Raw genomic sequence first — 17015 nt, 5'->3', positions numbered from 1 at the left:
AAACATAAATAGTACTTGCCAATTGTTCTGGGCCTTGCTTTTTTCATTTATGGCATTATGGAATAGGTAACTGCAGTGTATCAGAATGTAAGTTTTTGTTTCTTTTTAATGACTTCATAGTATTCCGGTATATGGATGTACTATAATTAACTAATACTCTGTTTATGGATGATTAGGTTTTTTTCAATCCAGATGCTCATGCAGTGCTCCAGGAAATATTTTTGTACATACATCTTGGTGGCCTGGTACGAATAGATTTATAGGATACATTGTTAGAAGTAACTGTGTCAAAGGCATTTTTGCATATCTGGTGACTAAAATAGTATCTTATTGTGATGTTAATTAACATTTTCTTGATTAAAGTGAGAAACATCTTTTTATATATTTATAGGTTATGTTTCCTATTCTGTAAAACTCCTGTTTATTCATTTTTTGTTTTTCATTTGTTTGTTTTAGTGATGGAAGTCTCCCTGTGTTGCCCAGGCTGGCTTCGAACTGCTGGGCTCACCTGATCCTCCTGGCTCAGCCTCCTGAGTAGCTGGGACTACAGGCACGCATCATTATGCCTGGCTCTTTCTTTTATCTGTTTTTTTGTTTGGGAGGTTTAACATTTACAAAATGGTTTTATAAGTGTTCTTTACATATTCTGGACACTAGTTTGCCGTTGTTTTTAATGTGCTGTTTTGTTGTTTTGGGTTTGTTTTTATTCTTTATTATACTTCCTTTTTAAAAATTTAAAGGTTGTTAAGGTAGAATTTACATACTATGAAATCCTTCCACTTGAAGATTAGTTCCGTAATTTTAGTCAGCTTATAGAGTTGTGAAACTATACCACAGTTCAATAGAACATTTACATTACCCTAAAAGTACCCTAGTGCCTGTTTGCAGTTTATCCCTACTCCTCCTCCTCGCCATAGGCAACTACTGATCAACTGTCACTATAAAATTAGATTTTCTGTATTTCATATGAGTAGAATCATACAACATGTAGTTTTTTTAAAATTTCTGGTTTTTTTGAGATAAGATCTCATTCTGTCACCCAGGATGGAGTGCAGTGGCACAATCATGGCTCATTGCAGCCTAGACCTCCCTGCACTTAGGTGATCCCCTTATCTCAGCCTCCTGAGTAGCTGGGACTACAGGTGTGTGCTACCGTGCCCAGGTACCATTTTTTGCATTTTTTGTGGAGGTGGAGTTTCGCCATGTTGCTCAGTCTGGTTTCGAATTCCTGGGCTCAAGTTATCTGCCTACCTCAACCTCCCAAAGTGCTGGAATTATAGGCGTGAGCCACCGTGCCTGGCCGTGTCCTTCCTTTTCACTCAGTATACCGTGTTTGATGTTCATCCAGGCTGTAATGTGTATCAGTAATTCTTTTCTTTTAATTGCTCAGTAGTACTTCATTGCATTGATATGCCACAATTTGTTCATTCATCAGTTGATGGACATTTGAGTTGTTTTAAGTTTTTGGATATTACAGATTAAGCTGCTGTGAACATATGTGTGCAAGTCTTTGTATTTATTGTGGGTGAGTACCTAGGAATGGAGTGACTGGTGGCATATGTTTGATTTTTAAGAAACTACCAAATGTTTCCAAAGTGGTTTTACCATTTACCACCAGCAGTCTGAGAGTTCAGGTTGTTCTGCATCCTTCCAACAGTTGATATAGTCAGTTGTTTAATTTTAGCCATTCTAATACATGCATAGAAGTACCTCATTGTGATTTTATTTATTTATTTATTTTTTTATTGAGACAGAGTCTTGCACTGTTGCCCAGGCTGGAGTGCAGTGGTGCAATCTCAGCTCACTGTAACCTCCACCTTCAGGGTTCAAGCGATTCTTGTGCCTCAGCCTCCCTGGTAGCTGGGGTTACAGGTGCACGCCCCCACGCCCAGCTAATTTTTGTATTTTTTAGTAGAGACAGAGTTTCACCATGTTGGCCAGGCTGGTTTTGAACTCCTGACCTCAAGTGATCCCCCACCTTGGCCTCCCAAAGTGCTGGGATTACAGGCATCAGCCACCACACCTGGCCCCTCAGTGTGATTTTAGTTTGCATTTTCCTAAAACCTAATGAAGTTGAGTATCTCTATTCATGTGCTTATTTAACATCAATATATTTACTTTGGTGATATATCTATTTGAATCTTTTGACCATTGCTAAACAAGGTTGTCTTTTTATTGAATTGTAAGAGTTCTTTGTATATTCTGGATACAAGTCTTTTATTAAGTATATGATTAGCAAATATTTTCTCCCAGTGGCTTCCCTTTTCATTTTCTTAATGTGTCTTTTGAAACACAAAAGTTTTTAATATTTGATGGAGTGCAGTTTATCAAACTTTTTTCTTTTGTGGATCTTGCTTTTGGAGTTGTATATAAGAACTCTGTCCAACCACAGTTTGAAAACATTATCTCCTTTGTTTTTTTCTACAAGTTTTATAGTTTTAGCTGTTACATTTAGATCTGTGATCCATTTTGAAAAAATTTGTGTGCATGGCTTGAAGTAAGGATCTAAGTTTATTTTTCCTCCCCGCTGTGGATATGCAGTTCTTAGTACCATTTATGAAAAGTCTTTTTCTCTGTTGAATTGTCTAAGCACTCTTTGTTAAAAATCAGTTGACCATGTAAGGATTTATTTCGGGATTCTCAATTCTGTTTCGTTGATCTTTATACCTATCCTGTGCCAATATCACAGCATCTTAATTACTATGACTTTATATTAAAAGTGTTGAAAATCTCCAGACTCTCTTCTTCCTTTTCAAAATTGTTTTAGATCTTTTTCATTTTCACAAAAATGTTTGGTCACGTTGTCAATTTCTGCAAAATGGTTTGTTTGGATTTTGATAGTTGTACAAGGAATTTATAGGTCAGTTTTCAAAGAAATGCTGTTTTGACAGTCTTTTGTCTTCCAATCCATGAATAGTAAGAGTCTTTCCATTTATTTAGATCTTCACTTCCTCTCAGTAATGTTTTGTAGTTTTCAGTGTATAAGTCTTGAATTTCTTCTGTTGAATTTATTCTTATGTGTTTTATTCTTCTAAATGCTATTGTGGGTATAATTATTTTATTTATTTTTCAGAATATTGATGTGTAGAAATGTCATTTTTGTATGTTGATCTTGTATCTTGAAACCTTACTAAACTCATTTATTACACTCATTAGTGGTTTTTGGTAAATTCTGTAAGATTTTCCACATAGACAGTTATGTTATCTGAAAATAATGACAGTTTTACTTCTTTCTTTCCAATGTGGTTGCTTTTTATTTATTTTTCTTGCCTTATTGTAATGGCTGGAACCGATAGTACAATTTATTTTTATTTATTTATTTTTGCAACAGAGTCTTAGTGTCACCTAGCCTGGAGTGCAGTGTTGCACTCTTGGCTCACTTCAACTTCTGCCTCCCCGGCTCAGGTGATCATCCTACCTCAGCCTCCCTAGTAGCTGGGACCACAGGCGCATGCCACCGTACCCAGCTAATTTTTTGTAATTTTGTTAGAGACAGGGTTTTGCCATGTTGCCCAGGCTGGTCTTGAGCTCCTGAACTCAAGTGATCCACTTGCCACGGCCTCCAAAAAAGTGCTGGGATTACAGGTGTAGGCCACTGCTCCCAGCCTATAGTGCAGTTTAAATAAGTGTGAGAGCAGACATTCTGGCCTTGTTCCTGGGCTTCAGGGCAGAGCATTCAGTCTTTCATCATAAGCATATTAGCTGTAGATTTTTGCTAGATGGCCATTTTTCAGAATAAGGAAGTTCTGTTCCTAGTTTGCTAAGAGCTTTTATCATGAATGGATGTTAAATTTTGTCAAATGCTTTTTCAATTGATACGGTTATGTGGCTTATCTTTTATCAGTTAACAGATTGTATTGATTGTTTAAGATTATATTAGTCTTTCATTCTTGGGATAAACTTCACCTGGTCATGGTGTATTCTTTTTATGTATTGCTGGAGTTAATATTCTTTTTTTTTTTTTCTGTTTTTTTTTTTTTATGGAGACAGAGTCTCTCTCTGTCGCCCTGGCTGGAATGCAGTGGCGTGATCTCGGCTCCCTGCAACCTCTGCCTCCTGGGTTCCAGCAATTCTCCTGCCTCAGCCTCCCGAGTAGCTGGGACTACAGGCGACTGGCACTGCGCCAGCTAATTTTTGTATTTTTAATAGAGACAGGGTTTCGCCATGTTGGCCAGGCTGGTCTTGAACTTCTGACCTCAAGGTCAGAGGTGAGTGATATGCCCGCCTCGGCCTCCCAAAGTGCTGGGATTACAGGCATGAGCCCCCACACCCAGTTTGGAGTTAATTTTCTGATAGTTTGATTTTGTGTCCATGTTCATAAAGGATATTGGCCTGTAGTTTACTTTTCATGTACTGTCTTTAAAAAATTTAAATCAGGACAATACTGGCCTCATAAAATGAGCAGGAAAGTATCTTTTTTATTTTCTGGCATATATTGTATAGAGTTGCTTTATATTTTCTTTAAATGTTTGGTAGAATTTTCCAGTGAAATCATCTGGGTCTGGAAATTTTTTTGCTGGAGTTTTTTTTTCAGCTGTGAATTAATTTTTTTCAATAGCTATAGAATATTTGGGTTATTTATTTCTTCTTGGGCCAGTTTCGATAGTTTGTGACTTTCACAGGATTAAATCAGTTAATCTAAATTTTAAGCTATGTGTGAAGAGTTGTTTGTAGTATTCCATTATCTTTTTAATGTCTATAGACTCTGTTGTAACATCCTCTCTTTCATTACTTATAATGGTGATTTTTGCCTTGTCTCTTTGAAAAATCAGTTTGGTAAGAGGTTACCAGTTTCATGGATCTTTTCAGGGAACTGACTTACGGTTTCATTGGTTTTTCAATTTACTGATTTCTCCACTTTAATATTTTTTCCCTTCTAACTGCTTTGAGTTTGTTTGGCTCCTTTTCTCACTTTCTTAAGGTAGAAGATTATGTTCTAAGAGTTTTATGTTAATCTAAACATTTAATGCTATACGTGTTATTCAGTCTTGCTTTAACTGCATTTCACAAATTTTGGTATGTGTATTTTCATTTTCATTAAGTTCAAAATATTTTTTTTCTTTTTCTTTTCTTTTTTTTTGAGACGGTCTCACTGTGTCCCCCAGACTGGGATGCGGTAGCATGATCGCAGCTCCCTACAGCCTCAACCTCCTGGGCTTATGTGATTCTCCCACCTCAGCCTCCTGAGTAGTTGGGACTACAGGTGCACACCGCCACACCTGGCTAATTTTTGTGGTTTTTTTTGGAGAGACAGGGTTTTGCCATGTTTCCCATGCTGATCTCAAACTCCTGGGCTCAAGTAATCTGCCTGCCTTGGCCTGCCAGAGTGTGGGGATTACAGGCATGAGCCACCACACCCAGCCCTATTCTTTTCAAGTACATATGGAACACTATCCAAGATAGACTATGTCCTTAGTTCTAAACCAGTCTGGAATTAAACTAGAAATCTATAACAGAAAGATATATGGAAGATTGAGGGAAATTAGAAAATATTATTTTGGCCAGGTGTGGTCAGATACACCTGTGGTCCCAGCTACTGGGGAGGTGGAGGTGGGAGGATCACTTGAGCCCAGGAGGTGAAGGTGGCACTGAGCCATGTTTGCACCACTCTGCTCTGTCATGGGCAACAGAGTGAGAGGTCTTACAAAAAAAAAAATAGTGTTCTGTTTTTGTTGGGATAGTGTTCTTTAAATATATCTCTTTGTATGATTTTTATTTTAGTGGTTGCTCCACGCATTTATAATATACATATTTTTCATAGTGTGTAGAATTAAAGTAGAATATACATACCTTGCCACCATACAGTCCCTTTGCCTTTTCCCCCCTTATGTTTTCATATTTCATAAGTATTGTATTTACATACATTGGAAACATTATCAGACAATCTAAAATTTTTGCTATCATCCATTATACATATTTAAAACTCTGGAGTGGGCTGGGTGTGGTCCCTTACACCTACAATCCCAGCACATTGGGAGGCCGAGGCAGGCAGATCACAAGATCAGGAGATTGAGACCACCTTGGTTAACACAGTGAAACCCCGTCTCTACTAAAAATACAAAAAGTTAGCTGGGCGTGGTGGTGGGCGCCTGTAGTCTCGGCTACTCGGAAGGCTAAGGCAGGCGAATCACTTGAACCCGGGAGGTGGAGGTTGCAGTGAGCCGAGATTGTGACTGCACTCTAGTCTGGGCGACACAGCGAGACTCCGTCTCAATCATTGTGGGAAACAGTGTGGTGATTCCTCAAGGATCTAGAACTAGAAATACCATTTGACCCAGCCATCCCATTACTGGGTATATACCCAAAGGATTATAAATCACGCTCCTTTAAAGACACATGCACACGTATGTTTATTGCAGCACTATTCACAATAGCAAAGACTTGGAATCAACCCAAATGTCCGTCAGTGACAGACTGGATTAAGAAAATGTGGCACATACACACCATGGAATACTATGCGGCCATAAAAAAGGATGAGTTTGTGTCCTTTGTAGGGACATGGATGCCGCTGGAAACCATCATTCTCAGCAAACTATCTCCAAGAACAGAAAACCAAACACCGCGTGTTCTCACTCATAGGTGGAAATTGAACAATGAGATCACTTGGACACAGGAAGGGGAACATCACACACCGGGGCCTATTGTGGGGAGGGGGGAGGGGGAGGGATAGCATTAGGAGATATACCTAATGTAAATGACGAGTTAATGGGTGCAGCACACCAACATGTCACATGTATACTTATATAACAAACCTGCACATTGTGCACATGTACCCTAGAACTTTAATAAAAACAAAAAAAAACCCCAAAAAACAAAAAGCAAACAAACTCTGGAGTGGAGAAGACTAGTTCATTATATTACTCAGTGTTTACCATTTCTGTTGTTCTTGTTATTCTTTTCCTTCATTCCTGGTATTCTAAGTTCTTCTACAGTATAATTTCCCTGAATGATAGAACATTCATTAGCATTTCTATTAGAGGAAGTCCTCTATCAATTCTTCTTCTTCCCCTGGGAATGCCTTTCTTTTACCTTCTTTCCCGAATGATATTTTCTCTGGATATAACATTCTGTATTCATAATCCTTTTCCTTAAGCACTTTAAAACTGTTGTTCTGCTTCTTTTAGGATTTCATGATTTCCAGTGAGAAATTAGCAGTAAATTTGAATTGTTCTCCTATAACTAGTGCATCATTTTCTCTGCCTGCTTTTAAGATTTATTTATTTTTTTAGTTTTTCGCAGTTTAACAATGATATGTCTGGGCATGGATTTCGAACTCATTTGACTTTATCCTTTTGGGGGTTTACTAAGCTTGGTAAATCTTTTCCCAAATTTTTGACATATTCAGCCATTATTTCTTCTTCTTTTTTTTTTTTTTTTTTTTTTTTTTGAGACAGGGTCTTGCTTTGTAGCTCAGGCTGGAGTGCAGTGGCATGAACAGAACTCGTGGCAGCCTTGACCTCCCAGGATCAAGCAGTCTTCCCACCTCAGCCTCCCATGTAGTCAAATATTTTTTTCTGCAGAACATTCTTCTTTCTTTTAGGACTCAAAAGACATGAATGTAAATCTTTATTTTCCTAAGGGTCCACAACTTTCTGTTCTTCCATTCTTATTTTTTCTGGTTTTCAGATTTGATTATTTCTGTTGATCCGCCTTCAAGTTTACTCTTTTCTCTGTCCATTCTACTATCAAGCCCATTCAGCGATTATTTCTGTTCTAAAATTTCCATTTCATTTTTTTTTTTTTTTGCTGAGACTTTTTTACATTCATTTGAACATTTGAGCAGTGTTATTAGAGCACGGTTATAATGGGTGATTTGAAGTGTTTTCCTGATAATTCCAGTAATTGTGTCATCTTGGGGTTCACTTCATGGTTTATCTTTTCCCTTATGAGTTGCTTACATTTCCCTAGTTCTCTATTGAGTGCTTTTGGATTGTATCCTGGACATTAGAATATTACGAGATCCCAGATCTTATTTAAATCCTAAGGAGAATGTGTTTTTTTTTAAGCAAACAGTCTTGTTAGGTTCAAGTTCTGATTAGCCTTCTTTAGGTTGTGATTCTTCAGTTCAATTTTTTTTTAAAGACAGAGTTTCACTGTGTCACCCAGGCTGGAGGATAGTGGCGCAATCTCAGCTCACTGCAATTTTGGGTTCAAGCAATTCTTGTGCCTCAGCCTTCCAAGTAGCTGGGATTACAGATGTGCACCAGCAGGCCCAGCTAATTTTTTGTATTTTTAGTAGAGATGGGGTTTCACCATGTTGGTCAGGCTGGTCTCAAACTCCTGGCCTCTTGTGATCCGCCCACCTCAGCCTCCCAAAATGCTGGGATTACATGTGTGAGCCACCATGCCTGGCTGTCAGTTCAAGTTTTAAAGACTTTGTCATGTCATGCTGTTTGGATCTGTCTCAAATGTGCTATTCTGTGACCTTGGCAGTAGTTAACCCCATAGTCAGTTCCCAAAGCCTTTGGTATGCTGATCAGGGTCAGATTTGTACAGCTCATAAGCGAGCCTAAGAGTTTATATACCACCTTATAGGATTTCTGCCTTGAGTTTTCTCTCCATGATTTCCTCAGAATTATCCATGTCCTTAGGGTCCCCCTTCCTGGTTTTCTGGCTAGAAAATACAGGCCCCTTCCCTGCTATGCAGTTCCTGTAATTGTATCTGCATCTGTTATCAAGCAGCAAGAGGACAAAGAGAGGAGAAAAGTAGTGAGGATATTTCCCCTGTTAATGAGACCACAGTGCCTTTGGTAGGAAAATGATTCCCCTCCTTCAAAGTTTTAGTTACCACCTTGCCACTGTTGCCACTCTGGCACTTCTGCTTCCATATAGTAGCCTGGGGGTTGGAGCAGGAAAGAACATAGGGAAAAATGAAAAGAAAGGGATTTTCCTCACTCTTTGATCCTTAGGAGTTTCTTTTTTCATATCTCAGCAGAAAATGAATCTACCTTGATATTAATATTCTATTCTGGCTCTCTTATGCCTGGTATTTACATGAAGTATCATTTTCTATTTTTTTTATTTTCCAGCCTGTGTCTTTAAATGTGATTTCTTTTAGATATTTGTAATTGACTCATTTTTATCCATTCTGACATTCTTAAACAATTTAAAATGTAATGCATAAGTTTTTCCATATTATGATTTGTTTTCTATATGTCCTGTTTCTTGTCTCCCTTTTCTGCTTTTTTCCTGCCTTCTTTCCAGTTAGTTTTGTGCATTTTATTTCGTTTTTCATTTTATATTTACTGTTGGCTTTTGTTTATTTTCTTTGTGTTTACTCTGGTTTACAATATACAATTTCATCATCTACCTTCAAATATTTTACTACTTCCCGTGTAAAATAAGACTGTTACAATAATATACTCCCATTTCTTCCTATCTTTTTGCTACTGTAGTTAAAATTTTACTTCTATCTTTGTTATAAGCTCTACTTTTTTTTTCTTTAAACAATCAAGTATATTTAAAAGACATTAAACAATGAGGAAAAGTCTCCTTGGTTAACCCATACATTACTATTTACACTCTTTTTTCCTTTATGTAGATCTAAATTTTCATCTGGTATTTTCCTTTCTCCTCAATAACTAAGATCTCTTATAGTACAGATTTTTAAGGCTTCTTACAATGCAGGTCTGTGGGGAATTAATTATTCTTTTGTCTCATAATGTTGCTATTTTGACTTCATTTTCTCTGAATATAGAACTTTAGGTTGACAAGTTTTTTTCCTGTCTTTATTTTGAAGATGTTATTCCATTGTTGCCTGGATTGAATACTTTCTGGCAAGATGTCAGTAGTCATGTTTATAATGTTTCCTTTATATGAAGTGACCTTTTTCTCTGGGTGCTTTTAAATTTTCTCTTTATCATTAATTTTCAACAAGTTAATTATGCTTTGGTGTGGAGTTTGTGTATCATGTCTAACGGGTTTTCATGAAGTTCTTAAATAGGTGGGTTTGTAGTTTTTATCAGTTTAGGAAATTCTAGTCATTATTCACATTTCTTTTTCTGTTTTGTTCTCTTTTTTGGTGTTCCTCCTTGGTACTCCAGTTATACATGGTTGATTACATGATATTGTCCCAGGGAGACTTAGTTTATTTCATTATTTGTTTCATTTTATGTAGATTCTGATGCCGTGTCTTAAAGTTTATTAGTCTTTTCTTTTCTTCTGCAGTATATAATTTGCTGTTAATCTATCCAGTGAGAAATTTTCATTTTATATAATGACTATTTTGTGCCTAGAATTTTCATTGCACTCTTTTTTATATCTTCACTTTTCTCATACTTTTTATTTCCATTAAGTTATATACAATTACATTTGTGTCCCTGGTCTATAATTTCTGCCATTTCTGAATCTGTTTCTGTTGGCTAATTTTTCTTCTGAGTATGACATCTTATTGTGATCTTTGTAATTTTTGATAAGTGGAACATTGTGAGTGTTACATTGTTGATTGTCTGGATTTTATATTTCTTTAAAGTATGGCAGGCTGTTTTTTTTTTTGAGACAGGGTCTTGCTCTGTTGCCCAGTATGGAGTGCAGTGATGTGATCATAACTCACTGTAAAACCAAACTCCAGGGCTTATGTGATCCTCCTAACTCAGCTTCCCATGTATCTGGGACTACAGGTGTGCACTCCCATACCTACCTAATTTAAAAAATTTTTTGTAGTGATGGAGTCTCATTATGTTGCTGAGGCTGGTCTTGAACTCCTGGCCTCAAGTGATCCTCGCACTTTGGCCTCCCAAAGCACTACAATTTCAGGTGTGAGCCACTGTGCCTGCTCAAGAGTGGCAGGCATGTAAGTTACTTGTGGATCACTTTGATTCCTTTGAGCGTTTTTGGTTTTTTTCTTTAGCATTAATAGCATGCATCTAAAGTAACTTCTACTTGAGGGTTAGTTCAGCTGTATTTCAAAGCTTGAAATGCTCCTTTATTGATGGATGCAGTGGATCAAGCCTGTAATCCCAGCACTTTGGGAGACTGAGGCGAGCAGATCACAAGGTCGAGATCGAGACCATACTGACAACATGGAGAAACCCCATCTCTACTAAAAATACAAAAATTAGCTGGGTATGGTGGCGCACGCCTGTAGTCCCACCAGCTACTCAAGAGGCTGAGGCAGGAGAATCTCTTGAACCCGGGAGGCCGAGGTTGCAGTGAGCCGAGATTGCACCACTGTACTCCACCCTGGCTACAGAGCGAGACTCTGTCTCAGAAAAAAAAAAAAATGCTCGTTTATTTATCCAGCCTCGATGAGTTTTACCCTATGCATACGCCTAGAACAGTAGAGACTAAAGGACATTGACAGGCAGGTATCTGGAGATTGTTCTTTGTATAGCTCCCTTCTCATCAGAATTCAGCCCTACAACCTCCAGCGGTCCAATCTCCCTAAACTCTAACTTAATGTCCTCAATTTAGCAATTATGTTCTCCCTCTGCATCTGCTGTCAAGAAGGGGTTGCCAGTTAGAAAGTTTGAATCAGTTGTAGGGATCACATCTTGGAGATCACATCTTGTCTGTGGTCTTGTATCTGTGAATATTCTCTTCATTTATTTTGCTCAGTTTCCTAATTGTTTATGATTGGTGGCTAGAAGCTATATTAGTATTAGTACTGGTATCTTAATTTGCCTCCCTCTTATTGCATGTTTTTTAAAAATAAAGAATATTAGAATCAGCTCTCTTGATTAAAAATATCCTATTTGTGTGTAATGCTGTTACGGGTAGATTAATGTAGGGAGATCTGGTATCTTGATGGTATTCAACCTTGATAGCCAAGTGAAGTAGCATATATCTTTATAATTTTATCATATTTAGTATCCATCTATTCCTATTTTGCGTTTTACCAAAAACTGATGTGTACTTTCTTATGTCTTTTCTTTTTGTATCAGAGTAGTCATGAATTTTTTCTTTGATCTATTAATTTATATTTATAGATTTCCTGTAGATTTATACCTTTCTGATATAACAGGAATTCCTTAGTACATTATTACTTTAAATAAACTACATCTTATATGCGTTCTTTATTTTGGATTTTTGCATAGATACTTGATTACTTTTGACGACTTTAAAATTCAGATTCCAAGCCCTCATTTAGAATCTTTAAATAAATAGGCTTTGAAAGTCTTGAAAGGGGAAGAATTTTCAGAATGTATGAGGTAAATGCATTATTGTGATCCTTGGTTACTTTTAACACTAACATTTATTTTAATGTATTAATGTTCATATTCTTATTTGAAAATAATTGGTAAAAGAATCATTTTGTAATTCATTTTGCTTGTATGACAGGTATTTTTTTTTTACGTAAAGAGAAGTAGGCTTCTCGGCTGGGCAGGTGGCTCATGTGAGCCTGTAGTCCCAGCATTTTGGGAGGCCAAGCTGGGAGGATCCCTTGAGCCCAGGAGTTCGAGACCAGCTTGGGTAACATGGTGAAATCCCATCTCTACAGAAAAATACAAAAATTAGCCTGGGCAAGAGAATGAAATCCTGTCTCAAAAAAAGAAAAGAAAAAAGAATTAGGCTTCCTTTTATTAACTCTTTTCAATAGCATGTGCTTGTGTTATAAAATATAGGTGAAAACTGTTTGTTTTGGTTTTTTTGTTTGTTTTTGGGTTTTTTTTTTTTTTTTTTTTTTTTTTTTTTTTTTTTTTTTTTTGAGACAAGATCTCATTCTGTCACCAGGTTGGAGTGCAGTGACATGTTGTTGGCTCACTGCACCCTCAACCTCCTGGGCTCAAGCAGTCCTCTCATTTCAGCTTCCAGAGTAGCTGGGACCACAGATGCGTGCCATCACCCCTGGCTTATTTATTTAGTAGATATGGAGTCTGTGTTGCCCAGGCTAGTCTCGAACTCCTGAACTCAAGTGACCCACCCAAAGTGCTGGAATTACAGGCATGAGCCACCACACTTAGCCAAAGCCTGCATTTTTATGTATAGATTTATCAGAAAACAAATTTAACCACCCATCTCAATATAGAACTGTCTCATTCACCCTGGGAATGGTGGCTCATCCCTGTAATCCCATGATTTGGGGAGGCTGAGACAAGGAGTTTGAGACTCGCCTGGGCAGCATAGTGAAACCCCATCTCTACAAGAAATAAAAAATTAGCCAGACTTTGTGGCGTGTACCTGTAGTCTCAGCTAAGTAAGGCTGAGGTGGGAGGATCACTTGAGCCCAGGAGATTGGGACTGCAGTGAGCCATGATTGTGCCACTCTACTCCTGCATAAGCAACAGAGCAAGGCTCTGTTTCAAACCCCTCCTCTGCCCAAAACTGTCTAATTCTATATAACTCAGTTACATGAGATGTTTTTCCTTCTCGCAGGTTCAGTTTAATTTGCAGTTTACAAAACCAAATGCATCACTAGGAGACGTTCAGTCAGGAGCAACTATTAGTATGCCTTGCTCAACTGATAAGGAAAAGTAAGTACTTAATGACATAAACTTTAATGTTTGCAATTTTGAAGGCCATCTTAAAGAATTTTTCTCAGTGCTTGAGAGCTGTGATACCCACCTGTCTACCTGAGACATTGCAAGTTACTGATCAGTGGAATTTAAGTTGAATCACTTAGCTATAAAAAAGAGATTTCTCCTATTTTTTCTGTTTCCTCCTCCAACAGTCTACTCATTTTTTTTAATGTGGGATATGCTTGGATAGTAAAATTTTGTTTGTTGAAAGAGATTTTCCTACATAACTGAAGACTGGTCTTTCAGATATTCTCAGATATATTCACAGAAATTTTTAAAAATTCCTCATGGTCAGCTGTTTTTGTTTTCTTATATGGCTATGTCTGCCCCTGGAAGCTCTCCATTTTTCTGATTTATTGCTTTCAGTATAATCTAATCTAAAATACCAGCTAGTTAATATGCTAGAAATATGCAGAGAATGAGTAAAAAGGTTTGTGAGATTTTCCTGTAGATAACATAAATAAGCTTTAACGCCATTTTGCGACCCTAGGTTTTAAACAGGGTTTACATAGTGAAGTCTGTTGATTCAGTGACTTGTGGTTAAATCAAACCATTCATACAGACAAACTTTTCTCTCTGGGTAGACTTCATGTTTGTAATTTATTATTACTAATAGTTATTTATTAAATTTAATGACTTTAAGGCCTGTCTGCCAATACTCATTATCATGAGCTATCACCATCCCAGTTCTACATTACAAACTAAATTACTAACATAGCTCAAAGAGGGTTCCATCCCCAGCTCTCAGCTTTTATTCATTGGATCATGATGTGTTAAAATAGTTAATAATGTTTGTGGCTGGTCACAGTGTTTCACGCCTGTAATCCCAACACTTTGGGAGGCCAAGGTGGGTGGATCACTTGAGGCCAGGAGTTCGAGACCAGCCTGGCCAACATGGTGAAATCCCATCTCTACTAAAAATACAAAAATTAGCCGGGTGTGGTGGGCACCTGTAATCTCAGTTACTCAGGAGGCTGAGGCATGAGAATCGCTTCAACCCAGGAGGCAAGAAGTTGTAGTGAGCCGGTTGCACCACTGCATTCCATCCTGGGCAATAGAGCGAGACTCTGTCTCAAAAAAATAAAATAAATAGAAAAAATAATTTTAAAAAGTCTTTGTGAGCCTCTATTTTTTAAAAAGATTAAAATTCACTTGTTCACAGGGAGAGTACCTTGAATTCCTGTTAATGGTAGCATATCATAATGTTTAGTATATCTAATTTATCATAGGTTAGGCATAGTGGTGTATGTACACCCGTAGTCCCAGCTACTCAGGAAGCTGAGGCAGGAGGATCACTTGAGTCTGGGAGGTTTGAGACTGCAGTGAGCCATGATCCTGCCACTGCACTCCAGCCTGGGGGCCCTGCCTCAAAAGAAAAAAAAAAAAAAAAAGCCAGACAATGTGGTACATGCTTGTAGTCCCAGCTGCTTGGGAGGCTGAGGGATCACTTGAGCCTGGGAGTTGGAGTCTGTAGTAAGCTATGATCAGTCACATCACTGCACTCCAAACTGAGCCACAAAGCAAGAACCTGTCTCAAAAAAAAAAAAAAAAAAATTATAGAGCAGTTTTACTAGCAGAGAATATGACAATCATATTTGTAGTATGAAGTCAAACATAACCATCTGTCCATAAAATTAGGACTGTTCAGTGATTTTGACTTTTTTCTGGTTATTTTGTCAGCTAGCAAAAAGTGGCAACAGGTATCAAACGTTAAAGAAAAAAATAAAGTAGAAAAAAAATCTATTCACCCACTTATTTTCTGAAAATTGGGTCAAGAGCAGCCATCATTTAATTTTAAGGACTGATTTATTCTCATTGTTTTGCAAGAGCCTTTAACTTTTTACAAGTAATACTAGGGAAACCGTTAACACTGGACAGATTTAGAAAAGATGGCAGTGGTAGAAAGGGGAAACATACAGAAATGCCCTTCTTTCTCCCCGATTTTCTCATTTGTATTAATTTGACCAGAATTTATTATTGTGGAATGTGTATTAATATTTGGTCATGACTACTTTGAAGCAGTAGAAAATTTTGAAGAGCTTTTGGTCAAAGGAAAAAAATCTTATTTTAAATATGAGTTAGAAATTAATGGTGTTACTCTTAAGGCATGTATTTTTCTGTCATGTATCACTTATGTGCTAGTATTTAAATTTTTACAGCACTTGTAGAATTTTCATTTTTCCCACCATCTTTATCCCAGCTCTTAAGATTTTATTATAATCTACTATTTACTGAGGATACTTTGGTTTATGTATAAAATTACCATTTGCTTAAGAAACCAGTGAAGAATGTGTTCTGAACAAAGCTAAGCTATAAATAGAACTTAGTTACATTATCTTGCATATGTATATATATGAGATAAACCTTCAAAATTAATAAAGACTTTGTTAAATAATTACCATTTTCTTTTTAAGTAGTGAAAATTTAGGGTTGGAATCCAAATACCTGAAGAAAAGGGAAGATAGCATTCCTTTACGCGGACTCAGCCAGAACCTATTTAGTAGTTCAGGTGAGCAGGGATTTCTGGATTTTGTACTCTCTAGTTTAATTAAATGTAATGTATGAAGACTTAATGAATACCACTAACTTCTTTTTGTCCTCATTTGCAGACCATCAGAGAGATGGCACTTTAGGAGCATTACAGGTATCTTCCAAACCCACAGTGCTCCCCTCGGCATCTTCAGCATATTTCCCTGGGCAGCTACCAAACAGTTAATTCTAGTGTAATGTTTTACTTTTTACTGATATTTTAGAAACTCAGGTGCTTAAAAATATGTCAACACGAATGAAATCCTAAAATAGCAAGTTTCAAATTTTACTTGAGCTGTTGAACTGGATCCTTTAAGTACTGCTATCTTTTATGGCAGTTTATAGGAACAAATTTGTACTTGGGGATTGGTAAAGCTTGTGAGTAAATGACATTTTTTGGTTTGTGAACATGGTGTTTTATAGAATAATAATATCTATTTTATTAAGCTATTCTTTAGAAATTCAGTTCTAAGGAAAGAGTTGATCCTTATAAGGGAGATTTCAATCATATTGAAAATCTGGGTAAAGTAAAACCTGCTCATAACCTCATAGTATGCAACCAAAGAATGCTAATTCATTTTATCACTTTCATTGGTAAAGCAAAACTTTTAAATTCAACACCTGAAAATTTTGAGGGAAAATGATTACCTCCTGAGATATCTATATTATTGATGACATTTAAAGGGAAAAGTCCTAAATTTACCTTAAATAACTGAAATGAATTAAGCCTTCGTAGCATATTTTCCTTGAAACATTTAAATTTGCTACTGATGAATCAAATAAACTTGATATACTTAAAAAAATTTGGACAGTGTATTTGTGACCAGATTAAGTGCTTTAGTCATTTGAGCTGAAAAGTTTTTTAAAACTTTAGTGCTTCCTAAATGTTTATACTCATCTAGTTTTTCTCAATTTGTAGTTTTATTATGCAGTTAAATCTCTATCAGTGGAATTTTAAAACTTGGTACTACTACTAAATCTATATCATGAATGATTCATTTATTTTTGTAGTATTAACTTGGGTTGATT

At 36.9% G+C, this 17015-nt stretch overlaps 1 protein-coding gene across 2 annotated transcripts in view; it reads left to right on the top strand.

Moving 5' to 3' along the window:
- The window catches only part of SASS6 (SAS-6 centriolar assembly protein), a 48065-nt gene extending 31279 nt beyond the window's left edge, over positions 1-16786 (top strand). For both annotated transcript variants that reach the window (XM_025385233.1, XM_025385243.1), the window contains 3 exons: positions 13315-13412; positions 15872-15966; positions 16067-16786. In XM_025385233.1, the coding sequence (XP_025241018.1) occupies positions 13315-13412; positions 15872-15966; positions 16067-16173 (300 nt within the window). In that variant the 3' untranslated portion in view covers positions 16174-16786. The remainder of the gene's footprint in view (positions 1-13314; positions 13413-15871; positions 15967-16066) is intronic.
- Positions 16787-17015: the final 229 nt, after the last annotated feature.

This window comes from Theropithecus gelada, chromosome 1 (assembly GCF_003255815.1).
Source record: "Theropithecus gelada isolate Dixy chromosome 1, Tgel_1.0, whole genome shotgun sequence".
Classification (NCBI taxonomy): Eukaryota; Metazoa; Chordata; class Mammalia; order Primates; family Cercopithecidae; genus Theropithecus; species Theropithecus gelada.
This window is presented reverse-complemented; position numbering and strand designations above follow the sequence as displayed.